We start from the raw sequence: 23,671 nt of genomic DNA on the forward strand, positions 1-23,671 counted from the left end.
GTCTTGGTATATGACTGGAAAGAACATGAAGATACTATGTACCTGCATGGGAAGGATAGGGACCTTCGAAGAAGAAGGTTTGAAAGGCCACTGAATAGGGTTTCTGCAAGCCCAGAAGACCAATGTTTGGTTACTTTTTATTTGTGTCCAGGAATATACCTGCTAGTTAACATAAATTTTTAGTTGGAAAAGTTAAAGATACTTATTTTGAATGAGGTTTAGCTAAAACTGCTTCTGAATAGTAGGAGCTGAATACTTTTGTGTTGGAATTATATAGCTTGGGGCAGGAAAACTGATGTTTACCAAGCACATCTACCCTGTGCTGGTCACTGTTCTTGGCTCTGTTCATTGCAGTCTATGAGGCACATAGTAGTGGTCTCATTTTATACATGAGGAAACTGAGACATGTGTGTGCTGATGAAGAGTTGTGGCTATAAATTATATAATGCACAATTTGTCTTTTGTAATTTATTACATTAGATTAGTTTTAGTAATAGTTCACAGTGGTTTTAACATCACACACCATTATTTTAGGGAATTAGAAAATGAGATAGTTGATTCAGCTCATAAATCTCCTCTTAGGTGAGTCTCTCTTTCTCTCTCTCCCCCTCCCTTCTTCCCTCCTTCCCTCACTTTAGTGAAGATTTTTCATTTATTGTGAAATTTCAGTTGCTGATACAGATTTTTGCCTTTTTTGTGGTCTGTTAATACTTTAATTACAACTGAATAGTGAAATAAAAAGGGGAGTAGGAGCAGCACCTTGGAATATTTTACATTTTCTTTTGAGCTGTTTTTCTTTTATTTCTTTGTATATATTTATATTTCTTCTATCTCCTTACCTCCTAGTATAATTTATTTATCATCATAATGAGTGTGGAAGATGACTATGATGACACATTAAAATCTCTGTTTGTTCTATTTCACTCTGATTCCTTTTTGACTTTGTTTTGGTCTAAACTTAAACTTGTTCCAGCACTCATAATTAAAGTGTAAATTTTTGCCTACCATTAGAGCCCTTCTTCTATGACAATTAGATATGACAGTTAATTTCCTTGTTTAATACAATAGCAGAGCATAAAGATCTAAACAAATTATGTTAGGTAATTGCAAATCTCATGCTGGTGACTCCGAATGAACAACACTCATATTTTCAAGTAAGTCACTCTTCAAAGAAGTCAAGGAAGTTTATTTTTAATTTATAAAATTCCTGAATTCTAAGCTATAGTTTGTTTTTAAAATTTTTTATGATACCATACACAAAAGGTCTTTAAAACACTTAGAAAGTGCTAGATGTACTTTTTTGACAAGTTAACCTTTAATGATAGTCTGGGGTTTTTTGCCCCCTCTACTGGCAAAAAAGGTTAATGAAGAAAGTATTGTGGCATTGACTTGAACATTTTTTTGAAGTACAAGATTACATGCATTGGTGGAAGAATATGGAAGATTATTATTTTTTTTTTTCAAAAAAAGTATGCTCGACCACAGCTACATTGTAAATATGGGGAATTTTAAAGAAAATAATGTATCTTCAGATATATTTAAAATATGGATAAAAACCTCCTGGAATTGTGTTTTCATCCCTTAGGGGACATTAAAGAGAGCTGGTAGAACAATGGATAAAGAAAGGAAATAATGTGTTACTTTAATTTCCTCTTCTCCCAAGCATTTGAATCATATTGACAGATGAAGAGAACAATCTTAGTGAAGCTGACTTTCAGATCCCATTCAGTGTAGTTTGTTACTATTTTTCTTTTGGACCTCTTTCCATGAGGTTTGATTCTTGACGGAAATTTTATTCTTGTGAAAACAATGAGTAAATGTAGGTTAGAGCTTTCTCTCTCTCTCAGTAAATCAGTTCTCAGAAAGATTATCTGAGCATGAGCTGCTTTGGGAACCTAGGAAGGAGAAAATGTTGCTGACATGTTGACTGCATGAAGCTGTCTAATCCATCTTGAGACAGGAGGTAAGATCCCACAGTCACCAGAAGCAAAGAGACAAAATACTTAAATGTAAAGAGAGCTAAATAGATGATGAGACTGATCCTGGCCTGGTACAATGAAAGTGTCTATTTCTTTTAGAAAAAGTAAAGGCCAGAGACTACTTTCTGACTACAAAAGTCACCTTGCCTTATAAGGTGTCTTGTAGACTATGTAAAATAGTTGTGAATGTTTAGAATGATATTTCTTTTTTTTTTTTTTAGACGGAGTCTTGCTCTGTCGCCCAGGCTGGAGTGCAGTGGCGTGATCTTGGCTCACTGCAACCTCTGCCGGCTGGGTTCACGTGATTCTCCTGCCTCAGCCTCCTGAGTAGCTGGGATTACAGGCACACACCACCATACCCAGCTAATTTTTTGTGTTTTTAGTAGAGACGGAGTTTCACTATGTTGGCCAGGCTGGTCTCAAACTCCTGACCTCGTGATCTGAGCACCTTGGCCTCCCAAAGTGCTGGGATTACAGGTGTGAGCCACCACACCCAGCCTGTAACTATTTTTAAAAAGTTATTAAACCCTATTGTTTAATTTCTAATTCTTCCAGATGACTTGCTTCATTAATTCTTGTGTTCTTTTTGAATGGCTTATTTTGAATACGTCGTCGTAACTCTCTGAAGCCATAGATTAGTAGTGTGAATGATTCACATGTTAAACCAAAATGATCCTTCTCAAGCAGATGTTCATCTTTTAAGTGTAAGGGAAAAACTTAAGAAGGAGAACTTTTAACTCAGCGTTTCTGTAAGCAGTTGATTGTGTGGTCTTCTTGGCCTATAAATGAATTTTTATTTAAATATAGCCATTATTGGATATACACATAATCTTTTTAAGCTACTGATGTGTTAGTAACTGTTTCTAATCCTGTCTTCATACTAATTATTGATTTAACTAATGTACCTCACTACTCATTTTTAGCTGTTTTAGGATTTTTCTTTGTTTATTGGACTGAGTTAAAATAATCCCACTTCAATCAGATATTTGACAGATAATTAAATTGTTCCTTTGGCCTTTTAAATTTAACTGTATATGTTTTGAAGATAAATCCGCCCTAGAATATGAATTCTAACACATGACATGCACAGATGTCTGCTACTCTAAAGCCCAATCAACCACTGTTTTGTTATTTGGTATTTGCCTAAAAGACCTAAGTTAATTTTTATTAAAAAATGATTTACCTGACAGTAAAAATAAATGATATTTTTGTGTGTATGTGTAAAACTTGTGAGTATTTGTTTAAGATAAACATTTGCGAGTAATTTATAGAATCATAAACTAGTACGGAAAGAGATATTTTAATTCATTTTCTAGTTTCTTCCCTTTACAAATGAGGAAGCATCCCCTCCCTCATTTGATATTGTTTTATAGCAGTGGTTCTTCACCATCTTTCTGAGGGCTATAATATTCCCTTTGATATCAGTGCTTCACAGGGGGAAGGAACACAGCGGGTGTCAGTGGAGGATGGTAGAGGAGGAGACTTGAATTTGACTTATTTTTGACTATATATACAACTTGCTAAAGGTCGGATATGTTGGTATGGTCAGGTGTTGTACAAGAACTCATCATCTGCTGCACAGCACCATGCTACTACTTTAGAAAAAGAACAATTTCCTCTGACATTTTTTGAGTTGTCATTAAAAATTAGAATTGTAATTTCTAAAGCTCTAGTTTTGATTTTCTTTGAAAACCATTTTGATATACAATGTTTATACAATGACAACAGCTATACAGTCTCTTTTTAAACTTTAGAGGAAGGGTTATTTGATTTAGAACATCCATGTATTGCTGTTCTGTGGAATACAATACAGTAGTATTGTGCTTAGAAGATCCCTCTTAGTCAAGGTAAACATGACAGCTGTAAAGAAGCCAAAGTGGTTCACTGAAACAAAAAGTACATTTTTTAAAAAAGAGAAAGAAACCAAAGTGAGTGCCTGTCATTTTAGCAGAACATTGATTAAGAAAGATACAGTCATTGTTTCATGAAAACTTTTTTAAATGAAGTAACCCAAATGTGTGGGTTATTCTGAAACTGTTTTTCATACATCTTTAAATCCCAAAACATTGAGACCAAGCAATTTTATCACTTTGGTTTAGTGTTTTGTTTTGTTTTTTTAATTTTGAAACTTTTATTATGAAAAGTTTCAAACTTAACTGAAGATTAGAGAAAATAGTATCATGAACACCCATTATCCATCATTCTAATTCAGTTTTATTTGGCTATTCTTGTTAATTATGAAAGGCTGCTTATAGCAAATGACCAGAATTCTACGGATCATTTGAAACCATTGAATAGGGAAAATCTTGTCACGTAAATCTAAAGTCTATGTTCTATATTTGCTTCATAATTCTCTGTGGTATACCCCATCTCAAATTTGACTGCCTTCTTTTGCACAATTGTGACCGATAATAAAATAAGAAATTTACCGGTTATCACTAACATGTCTATTTCTCTCTTCAGCAAGTGAGTACTCTGATTTTGCTGAGTAAACAGAAGAATCCCAACTTTAGTAGTTTTATTAGTAAAATATGACCCTCTCAGCTTTTTTAAGTGCTCCTTTCTTGCAATTAATTATGGAGTTTGTAGTAAAAGGAGAGAGTAGATTTGTTTTTGCCATAGAGTAGCATCTTGAAGAATAGTACACTGATGATATGTGTTTATTAAAGTCATGTTATTTTGTGATTAATTTCATAAGTCTAAGGAAATAGAATGCATGATAATTCTGTGTTTATAGGTGAGCAGCCGGGTGCCATGGCTCACGCCTGTAATCCCAGCACTTGGCAGTCTGTGCAGTCTGGGATCACTTGAGCCCAGGAGTTGAGACCCCAGCCTGGGCAACATGGTGAAACCCCAGCTCTACCAAAAATACACAGATTATCCAGTCTCATAACCTGGTCTCAAAATAAATAAATAGATTAAATTTTTAAAAAAATAACAGTGAGAGATTTGGTATATTAATGCCGTGCCTAAGCCAGTATTCCTACAACATAAATGAAGAGGCATTGGAATTCTATTATAATTTTTTGATCTGGTTGATATTTACTTTACAGAAAGTTACTTGAAGTAGATCGAGCCTGAATAGAAGCTAATAATAGACCTTTTGTTGAATATAAAAAGAAAATGCAATTGTTCCCTTGCATATAAGACAATGGTTTTCCTGTTGAACATGTGTCTGCTCCTTTGAAGAATTATTCTAATTTTAACATAATAATAAAGAATAGTAGAATCTATTTTATGTATCTGATTTACAGGTGATGGTTTTGCATGAGCAGTGTGCTTTCAGTTTCAAAAGATTTATAAACTTGCATTCATGAAGCTATATAGAGCAAAGATAGCACAAATTAGAGCAAATTTTAAATTGGGTAATACTATCTTTAACCTTTGGGCTTTAAAAAAATGTTGGTTATTTCACTCTTATTCCTTTGGAATATTTCTTATTCTTGAATAGCTTCATAACTAAAAACTACCAGAGTTTTCACTAAAATGTGTTAACTGTTAGTGCTCTAATTTTTGTTTTCAAGGTTGAAAACCCACATGTTCAGCTAGTTACCACGCTTTACGAGGATGTTCTTTATGATTTAAGAACAAATCATTACAGAGTAAAGTGACAGAAATGATTGTGCATCTTCCCCATTCCCCATGTATTTAATGTTGACAAAGAGTTAATTATGTCAGAATAGACAGTGTTTGTGGGTTGGAGGTGGTGATTTAGGAATCTGAAAATTTCTAAAGTATGTATTAGTGCAGATAGAAAAATAAAGCACAAAATGACAACTGGGTTTGATACGTTCTTTTGAACAGTGTTTTCAAGGAAGATTTATGGTTAATATCTTTCATTATTTTAGTTCTGTAATGAAACCTGCTTTTCCACGTACAGATCCCAAGTTATGTCTTGAAAGAATTTCAGGACAAAGCAGTCTTACACATGAGCAATTTTTGATATCTGAAAGTTTGGGGAAATTTAGAAATTCTGCAGTGGTAGCACTGTGTTCCATTCTCAAAGATGCAAGACTTATAATTACCTCAACTGTGTGTTGGTCATGATGTGCTGTAGTGAGTGTATTAGTATTTCTCCTGGGATTTACCCTACTTTGAAGTTGAACGTTTAGAGAATTTTTCCTTATGGATCTGTTTTTCATGTAATAGCAACATTTTTTTTTTGAATGAAGTAGTTATTAAAATTTATTCAAGGTTGAAAACCCATATGTTGGGCTAGTTTGCACACTTGACTAGGATGTTCTTTACTATTTAAGAACTAACTATTCGGTGGCTCAAGCCTGTAATCCCAGCACTTTGGGAGGCCGAGACGGGCGGATCACGAGGTCAGGAGTTCGAGACCATCCTGGCTAACACGGTGAAACCCCGTCTCTACTAAAAAATACAAAAAACTAGCCGGGCGAGGTGGCGGGCGCCTGTAGTCCCGGCTACTCGGGAGGCTGAGGCAGGAGAATGGCGTAAAAACCCGGGAGGCAGAACTTGCAGTGAGCTGAGATCCGGCCACTGCACTCCAGCCTGGGCGACACAGCGAGACTCCGTCTCAAAAAAAAAAAAAAAAAAAAAAAAAAAAGAACTAACTATTACAGGGTAAAATGATGGAAGCTAGTGCACGTCTGATGCACTGATTTCCATCAGTTATTTTTCTTTGCTACAAACTTGAGTGCTATTGTTAATTGGAAAATAGATCAGAAAATTTAGTTGTGGAGCGTTCTAATAATTTTGAGGTCAGATTTCTTAAAGTTTGAATATACATAATGTTTTAGTGTACTTGAGTTAGGTTGATTTGTTTAATGGATGGTTATTCAAGAAGCTATACTTGTTTGCTTTAGATTCATGTGGTTTTAACTACTTAAAACTCTTCTTTAGGTTCAAAGTACGGAGGGAGAAGCTCCTCACGTTCCAGCCACTTACCAGCTAGGTCTTACGAAGTCAAAAAGGGGTAAGTGGACCAGTACCCACTAGTTCTGAGCACATTATCAAATATTAGTTGATTTGGAAAAAGGGGTTTTATGTATCAGTGTCCGTAGTATTTATGAGTGTAAAAAGGTAAAGAACACAGGTAGGCATGATTCATTACTCTTTGGTTGTAGAACTTTTTCTGTGTTTTTTTAAAGACTTTTAAAAAATTAGTTTGCTAATTTGTTTGCTTATTCTGGAATGACCTCATTTCACAATTTTGTGTGCTCTAAGTATTTTACACTTTTGCATAAGAGCCAGTTGGGAAGTGATAGAGCAATGGATTAGGAGTACCTTTTACATTGTTATGACTGAAAAATATACTGGTATTATCTGTCTTTGGCGTTTCACTATATAAATATAGTGACATATTTATAAATATAAATAAATATATTCCTAGGTATAACACATGAATATTCCTCTAGCAAAAACCACCAATTTTTTAGCAATAGTTAAAGCTAGTTAAATTCAAACTATGGGTTGAAGGTGAGTGGTTGTAGATACTGTTCCTCTCTTAAATTATTAATTATTGACCAAAGAACCTTTGAATCCGTTCCTTTCACTTCTGACTTGCAACAACAGTAAAAAAAAAAAAAAAAAAAGTCTGATCTTTGGATTTACAAAGCTTTTGAGCTTTAGAGAAAGGGAAAGAGGAAGAGGTGAAAATGACTACTGAAGGTAGGACTGTTTATTTTTGAAACTTTACACATGCTGAACCACCCTGTTTTTTTTTAAACAAAGATTCGTATGTATGTTCCTAGAATAGGAAATTACATGTTTGTTGTCTCCTGATCTCTGAAATTACTTCACAGGAGACAATTTGCATAATTTTTTTTTTCTTTTATTGCAATATGGTATTAAGAAACAAGAACTGCACTCTCACTAGGTCACTGCAGATCTGGTTAGACTCAAAATGAACTTTACTATTTAATTTTCTTCCCCTTGTAAGTTCGCAAATTTATGTACGTGTTTCTGAACTGAGTTCATGGTCATCAAGAAGTCTTTGCTTTCGATGGGTACACAGGGGATACATTGGAAAAAGCAGCTTGCCATGCATTAAAAGGAGGATAAGAAAACAATAAAATTACTTTAAGATGTTTTAAGAGCAAGATCCCTGTGGTAGGGATGATTGGATGTGGGTTATATTCGTATCTGGGTTTTTTCCTTTTCTCAGTCAGATTTTTATAAATTAACAGTAAAATGGTTCTGTGTGTTTGTGTGCGTGAGAGAGAAGAGAGAACAACATAGTGTTTTCATCATTTTGAAAAGTAGCCTATATCCCATGTAAGTATCTTAGATCATAACTGCAGAGTTAGAAACAGTGGTAATATATTTGCTTCAAAAGTTTAGTACAAATGCATATAGCAGTTTGGTAATAGGACTTTTGAAATTAAAATTATCTTAATCTCAAATCCAGTCCAAGATTTATATACTGAAGCCCAGAGAGGTTTAATGACTTAATGTACGTTACAAGTTAGCATTCGGTAGATAGGTTGGGAAAAGTTCAACCATTTTTCTTATTAAAGAGGACATACAATATTTTCTTTAGTCTAGCAGATAGTAGATAGACAGTTGTTCGGTGTCTTTATGATGATACTAGACAAAGTTTCCAGATTTTTTTCTCACTTTAATGTTTCCTCTAACTTCCTAGTTTTTAATTAGAAATCATATATTGTATCTTCAGGACAGAGATCTAATCCTTTTTTTTTTAGTTCCACCTTTTTCTGTTAAGAACTGTGTTTTTGGAAACAGAAATGCCTGACTGAAGAACCTAGATTGTGATTTATGGTTTACAAAATAGTTTCCCCTACATTCTACTTAGTTTCTGAAGTAGCCCTGTGAGATAGATAGAAGAATTATAATTATCTCATTTTACAGAGGAGAAAAGCTATTGCTTATGATGAGGAACACAGCAAGAACTTGAACCCAGGCCTCCTTGTTTTACCCATTGCCCCAAAACTGCTCTGAAGTCTAAGCAGTCTACATACTTTATGACCTTAAACTGTGTGTACTTAGGGCTTAACAACTGTGAGGTGAACTTGGCACAGACTGTACTCTCTTGCAGATAAAACAGACCTTAGCCGAGAGAACCAGTCAGAGCTGCTCACTCTGGCTGCTTTCTCTCTGAATATTTCCCTGTGCTCTCAGACACCTGACCCTGCCCAGCCAGATAGACAGTTTCACTTCTAAATCATTTAAATGACTGCATTATTCTTTTGTTGCTTTAAGAAAATAGGTATCATTGATTGACTCAGCAAACATTTATTGTCAGCTTATTCTAGGTACTGGGATACAAAGAAGAATAGTTTCTGCCTTCAGAAGGCCCACAATCTAAAGACATGAAAATACATAATTATAGTGATAACTGCTATAGCATAAGATGTTAATCATTTTACCAAGTAATATATTGCCTTATCAGTACTGGCGGTAACAGCTTATTGCAGTTTAGTTTCACAAGTATTCCAATTACCTAGGCTTATCAAGGATATGGAATAATTCTTTATATTTCATTTTGCAGTCTTGTTACTATCAAAATGATATTACAGAATTATTCTAAATTTTTAATGAGAAAATATTATTCCATGGAAACTGAGTCTACAGTGGGGTGTTTTTCAAACCAAGTTGACTTTAATAGATTTTAAATTTTATTTAATGATATTATCTGGCTCTTTTTCTATGTGATTCATATCTTAAATTAATATGGTTTTGGCAAATACACTTTAGCCCTTTGCTTTTGAAGTTCTGCAGAACTTTGCTGTCTCTTGAAGCTTCTGCCTTGATGAATGAAGAACTGTACAGTCTCTCCCATTGTGGTAGTTGTAGTGTGGGTGGAATGTGAACATACTTACTATGCTTAGTTGGCCTTTTTACGTGTGTAAAACATTATTTATAGGTCACACCAACCAGGAATTAGAATTTCGAGGCAGAAAAATAAGCAGAAAGATTTTATAAGGTTAACAATATTGTGTTGTAGTTGAACCTATTTGGTTGAGTTTTATGTAATTGTTATGAAATAATTGTTTCATACCTTACACATTTGCATCATTTAAAACATCATAAAACACCAGAGACATTTAAGCGTGCTTGCATTTCAGATTATTTAATGTACTAGCCTTTATTGTGGTTTTTTTTTTTTTTTTTTTTTTTTGTGAGACGGAGTCTTGCTCTGTCGTACAGGCCGGAGTACAGTGGCGCAATCTTGGCTGACTGCAAGCTCCGCCTCCCAGGTTCACACCCTTCTCCTGCCTCAGCCTCCCGAGTAGCTGAGACTACAGGCGCCCGCCACCATGCCTGGCTAATTTTTTGTGTTTTTAGTAGAGATGGGGTTTCACTATGTTAGCCAGGATGGTCTCGATCTCCTGAGCGTGATCCATCCGCCTCGGCCTGGCAAAGTGCTGGGCTTACAGGCGTGAGCCACCATGCCCAGCCCTAATTGTATTTTTTAAATAGAGAAGATAATAGAAATCTTTACACACTATACTCTCTATTTGAACTTCTAAATTTACCTCCTAAATATCTTTACATATTTACATAATGGAAATAATTTACTTTGGGACTTCTGTTTTTATTAGAGCCATCTTTTACTTCATCCAGTTTTCCTTCAAGGATAAGACATTGATTGGATTTACCAAAATAGATTATAATTAGAGCTTAAATAATGAGCGAATACTGAGAGATTCTGATAGAAGATCTGATACAATTTTTGTTTGAATTTGAGTTACCTCCTATACTTTGAAGCCATAATTTTGCATAAGTAATGCATACTTTTCTAAGAAGCATTCAAATATTGTGTGTCTTATATCTGCTGGGAATCATATCTGTAGTAATATTGCTCTCTGTAAAGTCTTATTTGGCAGTTTTTTTATAGCCACTTTTTTTATTCATAGATCATCTATTACGTACTGCAAGTCAGCATTCCGATAGCAGTGGTTTTGCTGAAGATTCTACAGACTGCCTATCCCTTAATCATCTTCAGGTAAAATTTTCTGTTCTAATAGGCACTATGATTAACTTCCTCATTTTAAGGTAATTTTTCTGTTACTATATATTTTAATATTGAGTCTGTGTCATCTTTATTTTTCAAGTGACAGAACAAAACTCCTGGCATGGAGATGTTATCTAAGCATTTGACTATAAATTTTAGATTTCATTAATTCTTCTCTCTGAATATTTTTTTAAAATATCTATCTTACCCTTAATTTTTGGACCACCAGTAAACAGAGATTATTGTGATCATTAATTTGTTTTGTCTGTTGTTTTTCTTATTTTTTTAACCATCATTGTATTTCAGTATTTTACAGTAATTGTTTTGCCTATTTAATAACTGACATTAATTGTGAACCTATAGCTTGCTGAGTGTTATACTGATTTTTACACTAGGCTGTGTGAGATAACCCAGAGAACAGGCACATCTTTATCCTCAAGAAACGTATAGTCTATGTGTAGAGTACACAGAATGCACGCAAGAAGCATTTGAAACATTTTTAAGCAAATGCTAAAGAAAATCGGGATGAGAAAACTCCCAAAGAGCTTTTAGGAACATAGCATAGCATTTAAGGGGTAAACAGACAAGAGGCATATCTAAGGTCACTGAGAAAGAATAAGTGAACAGAAACACTGGGAGATGGAGGAGAAACTTTCAGAAGGTATGGAAGAAAAGATAGGAATGTTGACTGTTTTTCAAATATGAATGATAGCTTAAGAGTGAGGGGTCTTTTTGTCTTTTTATAATAACAGGGAATGACTTGGGGAAGGTATTCAGCTTAGGGAAAGAACTGTAAGAGAAGAATTGATTCAGAAAAATCCGAGATGAAAGTGGAGAGATACCCTGCTCTTGGAGAGGATATTGATCAGGAACCCAGATTGGAGGGATTCGCTTTGAGTTTCCTTTCAGAAAGGAGAGAAGGAGGGAATGATGGGGAAAGATACAAGGAAGTTTATAGATGTTGGGGAAGAACATTAGGAAATGTTTGTCCATTTTCTCTATGAGTCAGTGTGTGGTATTGAAAGGAAAGGGGGAGGTTGTTGGAAAGGGAGTTTTAGGAAAACAGTGAAGTTCTGAAATAGTCTTTGTGAGAAAGTGAAAGGAAGGAGGGATGTGGTTGCTGCTCAGGGGCAATAAAACAATTTTGAGCAACAGCAGGGCCATAACTGCAGTGGAGACAGTGAAATTTTAGAAGCACTGTGTTGGTTTGGTATTTTGTTAATGACTCTTCTTACATATATTCTTCATCTTTCCACCTGTTTTCTTTTCACAGGTTCAGGAGTCCTTGCAGGCTATGGGGAGTAGTGCTGATAGTTGTGACAGTGAGACAACAGTTACGTCACTTGGTGAAGACCTTGCCACACCAACAGCACAAGACCAGCCTTATTTTAATGAATCAGAGGAGGAGTCTCTCATCCCTCTTCAGAAGGGACTAGAGAAAGCAGCAGCAGTTGCAGACAAAAGAAAATCAGGTAGCCAGGATTTCCCTCAGTGCAAGACCATTGAGAATCCAGGAACTAAACAGTCCACCTGTAGTTCAGGGGATCATGTTACTGAAGTTACTGAAGTGGAAGAGGATTTGTTTCCAGCAGAGACGGTAGAGCTACTGAGGGAAGCAAGTGGTGATAGTGATGTGGATAAAAGCAGTGAATGTGAATTTACTCAGTATACCACACACCATATTCTGAAATCATTGGCTTCTATTGAAGCTAAATGCAGTGATACGAGCTCTGAAAATACAGCTGGGCCTCCCTCTTCCGTGGACAGAGTTAATACAGCTTTGCAAAGAGCTCAAATGAAGGTTTGCACTCTGTCTAATCAAAGGATAGGGCGTAGCCTGCTAAAATCAAAAGATTTGTTAAAACAAAGGTACTTATTTGCAAAAGCTGGCTATCCTCTAAGAAGGTCTCAGTCTTTACCAACCACCTTACTGAGCCCAGTAAGGGTTGTGTCCTCTGTCAATGTTCGACTATCTCCAGGAAAAGAGACCAGATGCAGCCCACCTTCCTTCACCTATAAGTACACACCCGAAGAGGAGCAGGAATTGGAAAAGGGGGTGATGGAACATGATGGTCAGTCTTTAGTGAAATCGACCATTTTCATTTCTCCATCATCTGTGAAGAAAGAAGAAGCCCCCCCGAGTGAGGCGCCGCGGGTGGAGGAGTGCCACCATGGAAGGACTCCTACCTGTTCCCGGCTTGCTCCACCACCAATGTCTCAGTCTACCTGCTCCCTTCACTCCGTCCACTCTGAGTGGCAAGAAAGGCCCCTGTGTGAGCACACAAGAACTCTGAGCACTCACAGTGTTCCCAACATATCAGGGGCTACCTGTAGCGCTTTTGCTTCCCCTTTCGGGTGTCCTTACTCACATAGACATGCCACCTACCCTTACCGAGCGTGCTCTGTGAATCCTCCTTCAGCCATAGAAATGCAGTTGCGAAGAGTATTACACGATATTAGAAACTCACTGCAGAATCTTTCACAGGTATGAGAAAAAGTTATCTTTATTAGCTTTTTTCTTTTACTGCTCTGAGCACTTTTTAATTCACAGAGAAGCTAAGACACATCAAATATGAACTACCTCTGCTTTATTTTCTAACATGTCTAAACTTATCTGCATCTGCCTTCCTTTTCTATCTTCCCTCCTGTTTCAAGGGAGAAGCTGTAACTAATCCTGATCAAAGTCGATTTCTCTGCTCATAATTCTGTCTCCTTTCTGAGAGGAGAGATTTTGCTCATGAAGTATCCTCCCATTTTTAGTCTACCATCCATTGTCTTTGTTTTAGGCTAGAATCTTTGTCAAGCCATTTCTATTATTAAAAAATCTTCCCTCTCAAAGTTCTTTCTCTCCTTTTCTCTGCCATTTGAACATGTTGACTACCTTTTCCTTTTCCAAGTTTTCTCCCTGTTGGCTTCTGTGGCACCACGTTCTCCTGGTTCTGCTCGTAGCTCTCTGACTAAGCTTTCCCCTTCACCTCCTGACCCTCGATGCTGTGCACAGAGTTAGTCTACTTCCACTGGACTCAGAGACTGGAACTACTCCAGACCAGAAAATAACAAATCAGGTAAAGTGTGAATTTGATTTAAAATGCTCTGTATGTCTTGTCACTTTTTTTTTTTTTTTTTTGGAGACGGAGTCTCACTTTGTCGCCCAGGCTGGAGTGCAGTGGTGTGATCTCCACTCACTGCAAGCTCCGCCTCCCGGGTTTACGCCATTCTCCTGCCTCAGCCTCCCATGTAGCTGGGACTACAGGTGCCCACCACCACGCCCGGCTAATTTTTGTATTTTCAGTAGAGACGGGGTTTCACTGTGTTAGCCAGGGTGGTCTCGATCTCCTGAGCTCGTGATCCACCCATCTCGGCCTCCCAAAGTGCTGGGATTACAGGTGTGAGCCACTGCGCCCAGCCGTCTTATTACTTTTAAAGTCATTCTCAGATTTGTTAGTGGACTGGAAATAATTTTCCCAAAAAAGCTTTGAAAATAAGTAAGTTGTCTTCAGTTTTGCCTTTTACGTTTTCGTGAACATTCTGAACAAATCATGTTTAGACAATTGAAGAATTGAAGAAAATGACAATGTAATATAGTCATGAGAGCATTCAACAAGGAGTCAGGAGGCCTACAATGAATCTAATAAATCTCTTATCGTGACATAATAGACAGGGAGCCACTTGGAAAGTAAAAATCAAAAGTGTAACTTCTCAAGTTATAATAAGATATACCTTCTCCTAACTAAGTTTTATCCTCATGACAGTTGTCCCCTGTTTTCTGAATGGGGACAGTTTCAGAATGTGGGTGTTTCTTGTTCTTCCTTACAAAATATAGTTCTGTCTGTGATGGAGATGTTTAACTTTGCAGCTGTAATTATGTCAAGCTGGGGATTTCCAGGGGCCTGTCCACCAGTACCGTGGTGCATCTTTCTTTCTAGGCCACCTTGTTCTTCTGCTCCAGCTGTGGTCTCTCTCTCCTGGATGTCCCAGCAATAACTCAGCTAATAAATCTCCCCATGCCAACCCCACCCCAACTAGTGGACAGATGCTTTCTATGATGTGGTCTCTGACTATCTCTCCAGCCTCATTCCTTAGCTGTGTGTTTCAGCCATCCTGGAGGACTATGCACAGGGCTCTAAACAGTTGTGTGTTCTTACATATCTGCACATGCTGTTTTTTTTGTTTTTTTTGTTTTGTTTTTTAATAAAAAGATGAAGTTTCTGTTTGTCGCCCACATGGAGTTCTGGAGACAGTGGTGTGATCACGGCTCCCTGCATCCTTGAACTCCTGGGCTTAAGTAATCTTCCTGCTGTGGCCTCCCAAAGTGCTGGGACTGCAAGCCACTTTTTTTTTTAACCTAGATCACCCAGCCTTTGCCTTTCTTTGCATAATCAAGCCCTACTTACTGTTAAGGCTCAGTTCAAGTAGTGTCACCACTTTTGAGAAAGTTCATGTAGTATGAATTTTTGTGTGTCCATCATAGCACTCCTTCCACAGTATTATAATTTTTACAACATTTTGTTTATTTTTCCTTACACTGTGAGAACACCTGAAGGCTGGGAATACCTTTTATGTTATCTCACTGCCTAAAATAGTGGCATATGGGAAATGCTCAGATGTCTAAGAAAGACGACGACGATTGCTTGCTACTCTCTCCAGAGAGTGTAATAATCGCTATACTCTCATGATGATATTTGCAATGACTTCTACATTTTTGCATTTTGATTTTGTTTTTTTTTTTTTTTTTTCACTTTTGCAAGGCCAGAGGAAAGTCCTGAAAGAAATAGATGTGTAATCCCAGCACTTTGGGAGGCCGAGGTGGGCGGATCACAAGGTCAGGAGATCGAGACCACAGTGAAACCCCATCTCTACTAAAAATACAAAAAATTAGCCGGGCGCGGTGGCGGGCGCCTGTAGTCCCAGCTACTCAGGAGGCTGAGGCAGGAGAATGGCGTGAACCCAGGAGGCGGAGCTTGCAGTGAGCCGAGATCGTGCCACTACACTCCAGCCTGGGCAACAGCGTGAGACTCCGTCTCAAAAAAAAAAAGAAATAGATGTGAACTATGTATGTTCCTTCGCCTCCTCCTCCTTCATAGATTGACTTATACCCGGAACAGCTAGCAGTAATAGATGTCATTGGGAACTGATTTCTTTTTTCCTGCTTACAATATGAAGGTTTTTTAGATCCTTTTGTCTTAACGAGAAAAATATGTAGGCCCCACATTCTGCCTTTTAACCCTTTAAGTGATTTGGAAGTATTCACTTTAACATTGATTTTAATCCTACTTTTACTTTTTGAAGTACCCTATGATGAGAGGACCTGATCTTGCTGCTGCTCCATATAGTACTCAGAAATCATCTGTTCTACCTCTTTATGAAGTAAGTTCTTACTTACATCTTTGTGTTTCAAAATAATTTGTAGAATTTAGAAGTGTAATTTTGTTTTATTGCATTCTAGAATACTTTTCAGGAGCTCCAGGTAATGAGGCGGAGCCTGAATTTGTTTAGAACACAAATGATGGATTTAGAATTGGCAATGCTGCGTCAGCAAACCATGGTTTATCATCATATGACTGAGGAGGAAAGGTAAAAGTTCATTTTGTCTTAGCACTCCTGAAAAAGCTTTTCATTCAAAGTCTTTTCAACTTATATTTTTAAAAATTAGGTTTTGATTTTACTGCTATGTACCTTATATCCGTTTTGTGAACCAGTGTAGATAAAATAGTCATAGATAGTGTTTTACTAAGTAAACTAGTGTGCCTTCAGTATCCTAAGGGTGGTTGTAACCAGTTTTCCAGTGTTTGAGATATTTGTGAGAGGATGGGGGAAGAAAGACCAATATCCTTGTGGATATACCTATTGTAGTTGATATTGTACTAATTATTATAGAACCTGAGATTTCTGTACCTTCTGTTAGCATATAATAGTTGTTGAAAGATTTGTGATTAGGAATCTCCAAACTGCATTTTTCAAACTTTGTGCCCTTCACCATACCAATAGGTTTGAAGTTGATCAGCTCCAGAGTTTGAGAAATTCAGTCCGAATGGAACTTCAGGACCTGGAACTGCAGCTAGAGGAGCGCCTCCTGGGCCTGGAGGAGCAGCTTCGTGCTGTGCGCATGCCTTCACCCTTCCGCTCTTCTGCACTCATGGTATGCTACCTGGAGGGTGGTTGGAGTTTTCACCAAAGATTTATTTATAATGTTCTAATAATTTAGGACTTGTGCCTTCATTTCAAGTTATTTATTTTAATGGTATTAAAAGCATGCATACTGTTTAAGGAGCTTTCCCACAAACCAGTTGAATGTACAGTTTGTAATAATTGTCATAAATAGTATATTTAGAAATATGTTGAAACATTTTAATGATAAATTTTAATAATAGGAAAGAATAAGGGTTAATATGAAAGTTGAGTGTTTTTAAAGGAAAAATGATAGTGAATTAACATATGACTAATGTAAATTTTAATTGTTGCATGTAACTGTGGAGAACACAGATATGTATTTTGCTCAGTTTTTTTTTCTCTCTTGCCTTTGAATAAAAAGCGTTCCCTTTAAACTTTTTCTTTATTTTGGATTCTTTTCCATTTGTTTTTAAAGGAATCAAATGGTACCTGTATATTTTATTTTATATATATTTTTTTTCCTAAATATATAGATGTATATCCAAGAGAATAAAAAGAAGTATCTTTTTGTACCACTTTTCATACTTCTTATGTTTCTTTCCATGACATTTGAACTTCAACAGTTGTATTCTTATTTTTGCAAATATCTTTGAAGTTGTAGAATATGTTGCTTTGAAATGTTGAAGTAGTGAATTATTATTCTTTACCTTAACAATGTATTTGATTTTGTTAAAAAATGGCCTGAATATACACACATATACTTATGTGTGTATATACTACAAATGAAGTAGAATAAACATTTGTGTATAAGCTCACATATATGTATAGTATAGACTAAGAATGTTCTATATTGCTAATGAATGTACTTTTCAACATGATTTTGATTTATCATTCTGAGAAGTGTGTGTTGGTGACAGGGGAGAACTAGAACATCCTCTTTGCATATTGCATCAGTTTTAACTCACAATAATGCATTTTATGGGATCTGTGACACTTGAGGGTAACCTTTGTGACATAAAGGGATGCTTCCAGGCACTAATTAGCCAATTAATTTTATTTTGAAAGTCTTGCAATTTGAAAATATATATATGTACATTATAATTATATATGCATGTATATATATATACACATACACATATATATATATATATATTGTTCTTACCTTTTCAGGGAATGTGTGGCAGTAGAAGCGCTGATAACTTGTCATGCCCTTCTCCATTGAATGTAATGGAACCAGTAAGCTTCTTTCCTCTTAAATCACTGGGGAAGGGAATGATATAACATTTCACAGACACATAGTTTCCCTAGTTTAGATGAAATATATGTTTGTTTTAAATACATAATTTGATAAATTATAGTTGATTGGAAGTGACTTTCACCTTTGAAAGTCCATTGCTGTCTGAAGCCACTAGAAAGCCACCTTAATTGCAATAGTGATTTATCTTTCTGACTAAAGGAGGTAATGCACCATAAAAAATATGTACAGTGGCTCATGCCTGTAATCCCAGCACTTTATTTAAGTGGCTGAGTTGGGAGGATTGCTTCAAGCCAGGAGTTTGAGACCAGCCTAGTCAACAAAATAAGACCCTTTCTCTACAGAAAATTTAAAAATTAGCCAGGCATGGTGATATGTGCCTGTAGTCCCAGGTACTCAGGAGGCTGAGGTGGGAGGATCGCTTGAGGCCAGGAGCTCAAGGCTACAGTGAGCTATGATTGTGCCACTGCACTCCAGCCTGAGTGACACAGCAAGACCCTGTCGTTAAAAAATAATAGGCCAGGTATGGTGGCTCATGCCTGTAATCCCAGCACTTTGGGAGGCTGAGGCAGGTGGATCAACTGAGTTCAGGAGTTTAAGACCAGCCTGACCAACATGGTGGTCATCTCTACTAAAAATGCAACAATTAGCTGGGCATGGTGGCAGGTATCTGTAATCCCAGCTACTTGGGAGGCTGAGGCAGGAGACTCGCTTGAACCTAGGAGGTGGAGGTTGCAGTGAGCTGAGATCAAGCCATTACACTCCAACCTGGGTGACAGTGAGACTTCATCTCAAAAAAAAAAAAAAATTGATTTTTAATTTACACTTCAGGAGAAATGTGCTTTCACAGTATCATTCTGGGTTCTTTAGGTAGGTAGAGCTGTAACATGACCACATTTTTAACAGAAATCTGACTTTATTGTGTTAGACAGATTGGTTCATTTGGGGGCAAAAGCACTATGAGTAACTATTTTTCACTAGTTACCATACAAGTGATTTGGACACCTTGGTGGTAACAAGTAAAATTTCATCCCACTATGTATTCTGTTTCCCTGTTTTGTTGCTTCATCTCAATAGGAATTTACATTTTACTTACCATTTTTGCAAATAAAGTTGAGTAGTTACTAAATTAATGGAATAGATTTATGTCTTTACAAATTACATGATTTTAGGCAATAACAACAACCAGGACTTTAACCTTTTAAGCTACCAATCTTAATTCCAAGAGAGAAGAATAACATTTTTTTATGATCTCCAGGTCACTGAACTGATGCAGGAGCAGTCATACCTGAAGTCTGAATTGGGCCTGGGACTTGGAGAAATGGGATTTGAAATTCCTCCTGGAGAAAGCTCAGAATCTGTTTTTTCCCAAGCAACATCAGAATCATCTTCTGTATGTTCTGGTCCCTCTCATGCTAATAGAAGAACTGGAGTACCTTCTGCTGCCTCAGTGGGCAAACCCAAAACCCCATTAGTGGCAAGGAAGAAAGTATTCCGAGCATCGGTGGCCCTAACGCCAACAGCTCCTTCTAGAACAGGCTCTGTGCAGACACCTCCAGATTTGGAAAGTTCTGAGGAAGTTGATGCAGCTGAAGAAGCCCCAGAAGTTGTAGGACCTAAATCTGAAGTGGAAGAAAGGCATGGAAAACTCCCATTAATGCCAGCTGCTGAGGAAATGCATAAAAATGTGGAGCAAGATGAGTTGCAGCAAGTCATACGGGAGGTGGGTAAAATCTGTGTTTAATTCATTTATTTGGAGGTATGTGTTAGAGGAGATTTTGTTTGAATATTAATTATTTACAGGATGTTCTTTTGATTCACTGTATTCAATAATTTTCACAGAGCTTTTAAATTAGCTGTCCTATTGATCAAGTTTATGTCAATTAAGATATATTTGTAATGGCATTTCTGCAAATTTCGTACTGTGATGTGAAATAATGACAGTTCTCCGTGTTCACTTTGGTGAAAAAGATGTGTGAAGGACTCAAACATACAACATACTCTTTGGACCTCTTGTTTCCACATCTACAAAATGAGGAATTACAGTTTAGATCTCTTCGAAGATTAAAAGCTGCATTTTATAGCCGGGCATGGTGGCATGTGCCTGTAGTCCCAGCTACTTGGGAGTCTAGGGCAGGAGAATCTCTTGAACCTGGGAGGTGGAGGCTGCAGTGAGCCAAGATCATGCCATTGCACTCCAGCCTGGGCAACAGAGCGAGACTCCATGTTTTAAAAAAAAAAAAAAAGAAACTGTATTTTATAATTTCAATTGATAGGAGAAAATGATTTTGTGATTTTAGTAAGTGTAAATAGATTGATTTGGTTTGGTGTTTTTTGTTCAAAAATCAAAATATATTAAGAGAAGAGGGTTTGCCCTAAGTGATAGCAGCTTAAGAACTTGAAGAATTACCATAGTTATGGATGACCAAAAGAACTGCAAAAGAAAATTACGTATGATTAGTAGTCAAAGTTCAAAGGTTGAGAAAATTAGTAAAATAAATGTTTTTTGCACTGAGATCAGGTAATAGGAAGGAATAGAATAGATCGTTTAAACAGCTCAATGCAATTATCTCTGTTTACCTGTAGTATTCTGTGGACTAAATTGTACATAAGCAAATGTGAAATTTGCCATATATACAGTTTTCTAATATTTCATTTATGTTGAAACAAATCACATTTCAAAACAAGCATTATAGCAGAAGACTTCATGTCTGTAATTTATTTTCATGATATGACTCTACCAACTAAATGTTTAAAAGGTCTTAATTCTATAAATTTATTTTTCCTACAAATGTAATTATTTTTGTAAGTTGGTTGTGGCTGCCTAACGTTTAGCAAACTCAGCATTCACCCTACTCAGTCAGGTGTGTCTATGATTAATAATCCATTCCTGTTTACATGTTTTATATCAAAGATCAGTTTTTGAGTGAAATTATGTAATTATTCTTCTCCACACTATATTTGCTAACTGAGGAAGCGGGTTTTAAGGTAACTTTTTTTTTTCTAGAAATGTGATGTCTTTGTTCCCCTTAGCTTGCTTTGGTATGAAAGTTTTCTTTGAAAACTTTATATTGCTCTTTTAGCACAAATACTCCATTCAATGCACACTTGAATCCTCATTTTTAGAATTTTGATGGTGTGATACGTCCTGTAGGTGATTTCCTAAGAATAAAGTATTCATTTCAGACTAGAACATTGATTCTTTGGCTTATAAGACATAGCATAGAGAAGATTTAGTTATTCCCATTAGGCTGCCTTGGTCCTAGAGAATTAATCATTTAAAAGAACCTCTCATTAAATATGGAAGATTTTATAATTTGCAGACACTTAAACTGACATGCAAGGCAAATGTTCAAAGAATTTTTCAGAATTTATTTAAACCATTAATTAGAAACTACTTAGTTCTAAATTTGGCATTGTCTTGAGGAAGTTGGTTTTAACGTTTATTCTTTTACTCCCTACAAAGGACCTACCCAGCAAAATATATATAGATCAAACAAGGTGTAAGAGGAGTATTGTTGTACTTAAGAAAACAAATTATTTTGAAGTACTTTAAAAGCACATTTAATAGATAAATTAGTTTAATGCCAGTTATAATTTAAAAAATAATTTATGTTAATATTCTTTTAGTTACAATAGTTTTCTGTTTGTTTATAAAGTATTTAAAATTTAGGTTGGTTTTTATTCCAGTCATTCAAATTGGTAAACTTTTTACCTAAAAAATATTCTACTAAATTCCAATTTTTTTTTAATCTTGGTGTACAGCTACCAAGAAAATTAAATTAGATTCTGTCTTCCTAGCAGATCTGAGCCCCTAATCCCATTAACAAAGCCACCATTCAGGAAGGCAAGATTTAATCTTGGTTTGAACAGTTTTGCAGGTGAGGATTAAGCATGTTTGGCAGGCACTTTCAGGAAAGTTTTCTTACTGCATTCATGGATGCATGAAAACAATGGTATCTGTCAGGTCTTTGTTTCTTTCATTGTACCATTAAGTGAGTTTTTAAAAAGAGCATTTTCATCATTTATAATGTGTTAATACAGTAGAATTCTTTTTTTTGAAGGACAGCATTGAAAGTCTTTGTAGACAAATATTTAATACACTCATTACATAGCTAAACTTTTGTCATGTTAAAGATACGTCTTTTCTGCATGTGCGTTATAGTAGGAAAAAAGTACACACTGTCTTAAAATTTGCCCAAGTCATCCGTGATGTATGTGATCAGTGGCCTGAAACTGTTTGCAGTTACTTTAAAAATGTATAAATGTGTGTAAATAAAAAGATTACTTAATAGGATGAATGAATACATGCCCACTGAAGCCAATTCAGCAAAATTAAATGTCAAAGAGTAAACATAGATTGCTTTGTGTTTAGATAGTTCTTTGTTAATTAGAGTTCATAGACTTGGTTCATGCCTTTTGGGATCTTTATTAGAGCACATCTGACATGTTTTACCCATGTATTTTGATAAATACACAGCTTGCTCATGTGTTCTTATGGAAATTTCTTTTAGTGATCACTTGTTGTAATAGCTGCGACTTAGTAGGCACTCAATAGATGCATAATAAGTGAATGCATTCCCCCATACTTAAGACTTGAAGTCAGTCTTTTTGTATTGTCAATAAGCATGCCTTTCTCAATCTCAGGTAGTCTGTATTTAGCCTGCATTTTTTTGGAAATTGTGCTCATAAAGGTAATTTTACGATCCATCCCAGGGGATTTTCCTCAATTCTAATCCTTCTAACCTTCTCTAATAGCATGGGAGACTTTAGAACTAAATTATTTGTCCATACATTTATTCCTTCAATAAATTATTAAAGACATTGTGTCATTTTCAGGGCCATTTTATTTATAGTTTGCTTGTTTTTCTGCTTTGTCTTCCTTTCTGTATCTGATACTGTCTCTTGCCCTTGAGCTTTCTCACTCTCTCTTTGATTCATTCATTCAGACACTTAACTGAGTTCTTACTGTATGCTGAGATACACTGATAAATGAGACCTGACCTGCTGGCTGAAGGAGCTCACAGTACACCTTCCATCTGACCTCACCCTTCCTATTCTGATTCCCTTCTGCTCTCTAGAGGGAACTGTCTTGGCAGTCAGACTCCATTATAATCCCCTCTCATTTGAGACCATCTTGCTACAGAGTTTTCTATCTCCACTGTCATCTGCAATTGTTCTTTCTTTGTTGTGGTATACCATGTAAAAGCTGCCATTCTCTGAGAATTCTAGCCCACACTAGTCTCTCATTTACCAGATTTTTTTCTGTTATGTCATTAATGAATTAATAAATTATTTTTCCTTTAGTATTTTATGAAACTGAACAGGTGTGGTGGCTCACGCCTGTAATCCCAGCACTTTGGGAGGCCAAGGTGAGCGGATCAC

General features: G+C 36.3%; 1 protein-coding gene across 9 annotated transcripts in view; it reads left to right on the forward strand.

Moving 5' to 3' along the window:
- The window catches only part of ITPRID2 (ITPR interacting domain containing 2), a 38,824-nt gene that overhangs the window by 11,076 nt on the left and 4,077 nt on the right, over positions 1 to 23,671 (forward strand). For 2 of the 9 annotated variants that reach the window (XM_005573628.4, XM_005573629.4), the window contains exons 9-16: positions 6,846 to 6,918; positions 10,823 to 10,911; positions 12,194 to 13,405; positions 16,210 to 16,287; positions 16,367 to 16,494; positions 16,909 to 17,059; positions 18,202 to 18,267; positions 19,545 to 20,009. In XM_005573628.4, the coding sequence (XP_005573685.3) occupies positions 6,846 to 6,918; positions 10,823 to 10,911; positions 12,194 to 13,405; positions 16,210 to 16,287; positions 16,367 to 16,494; positions 16,909 to 17,059; positions 18,202 to 18,267; positions 19,545 to 20,009 (2,262 nt within the window). Of the gene's footprint in view, positions 1 to 6,845; positions 6,919 to 10,822; positions 10,912 to 12,193; positions 13,406 to 13,817; positions 13,986 to 16,209; positions 16,288 to 16,366; positions 16,495 to 16,908; positions 17,060 to 18,201; positions 18,268 to 19,544; positions 20,010 to 23,671 lie in introns of those variants that run through there. The other 7 variants (XR_012421297.1, XR_012421298.1, XM_005573630.5 and 4 more) reach the window with 7 other exon arrangements.

The sequence above is a fragment of the Macaca fascicularis genome, chromosome 12 (genome assembly GCF_037993035.2).
Source record: "Macaca fascicularis isolate 582-1 chromosome 12, T2T-MFA8v1.1".
Classification (NCBI taxonomy): Eukaryota; Metazoa; Chordata; class Mammalia; order Primates; family Cercopithecidae; genus Macaca; species Macaca fascicularis.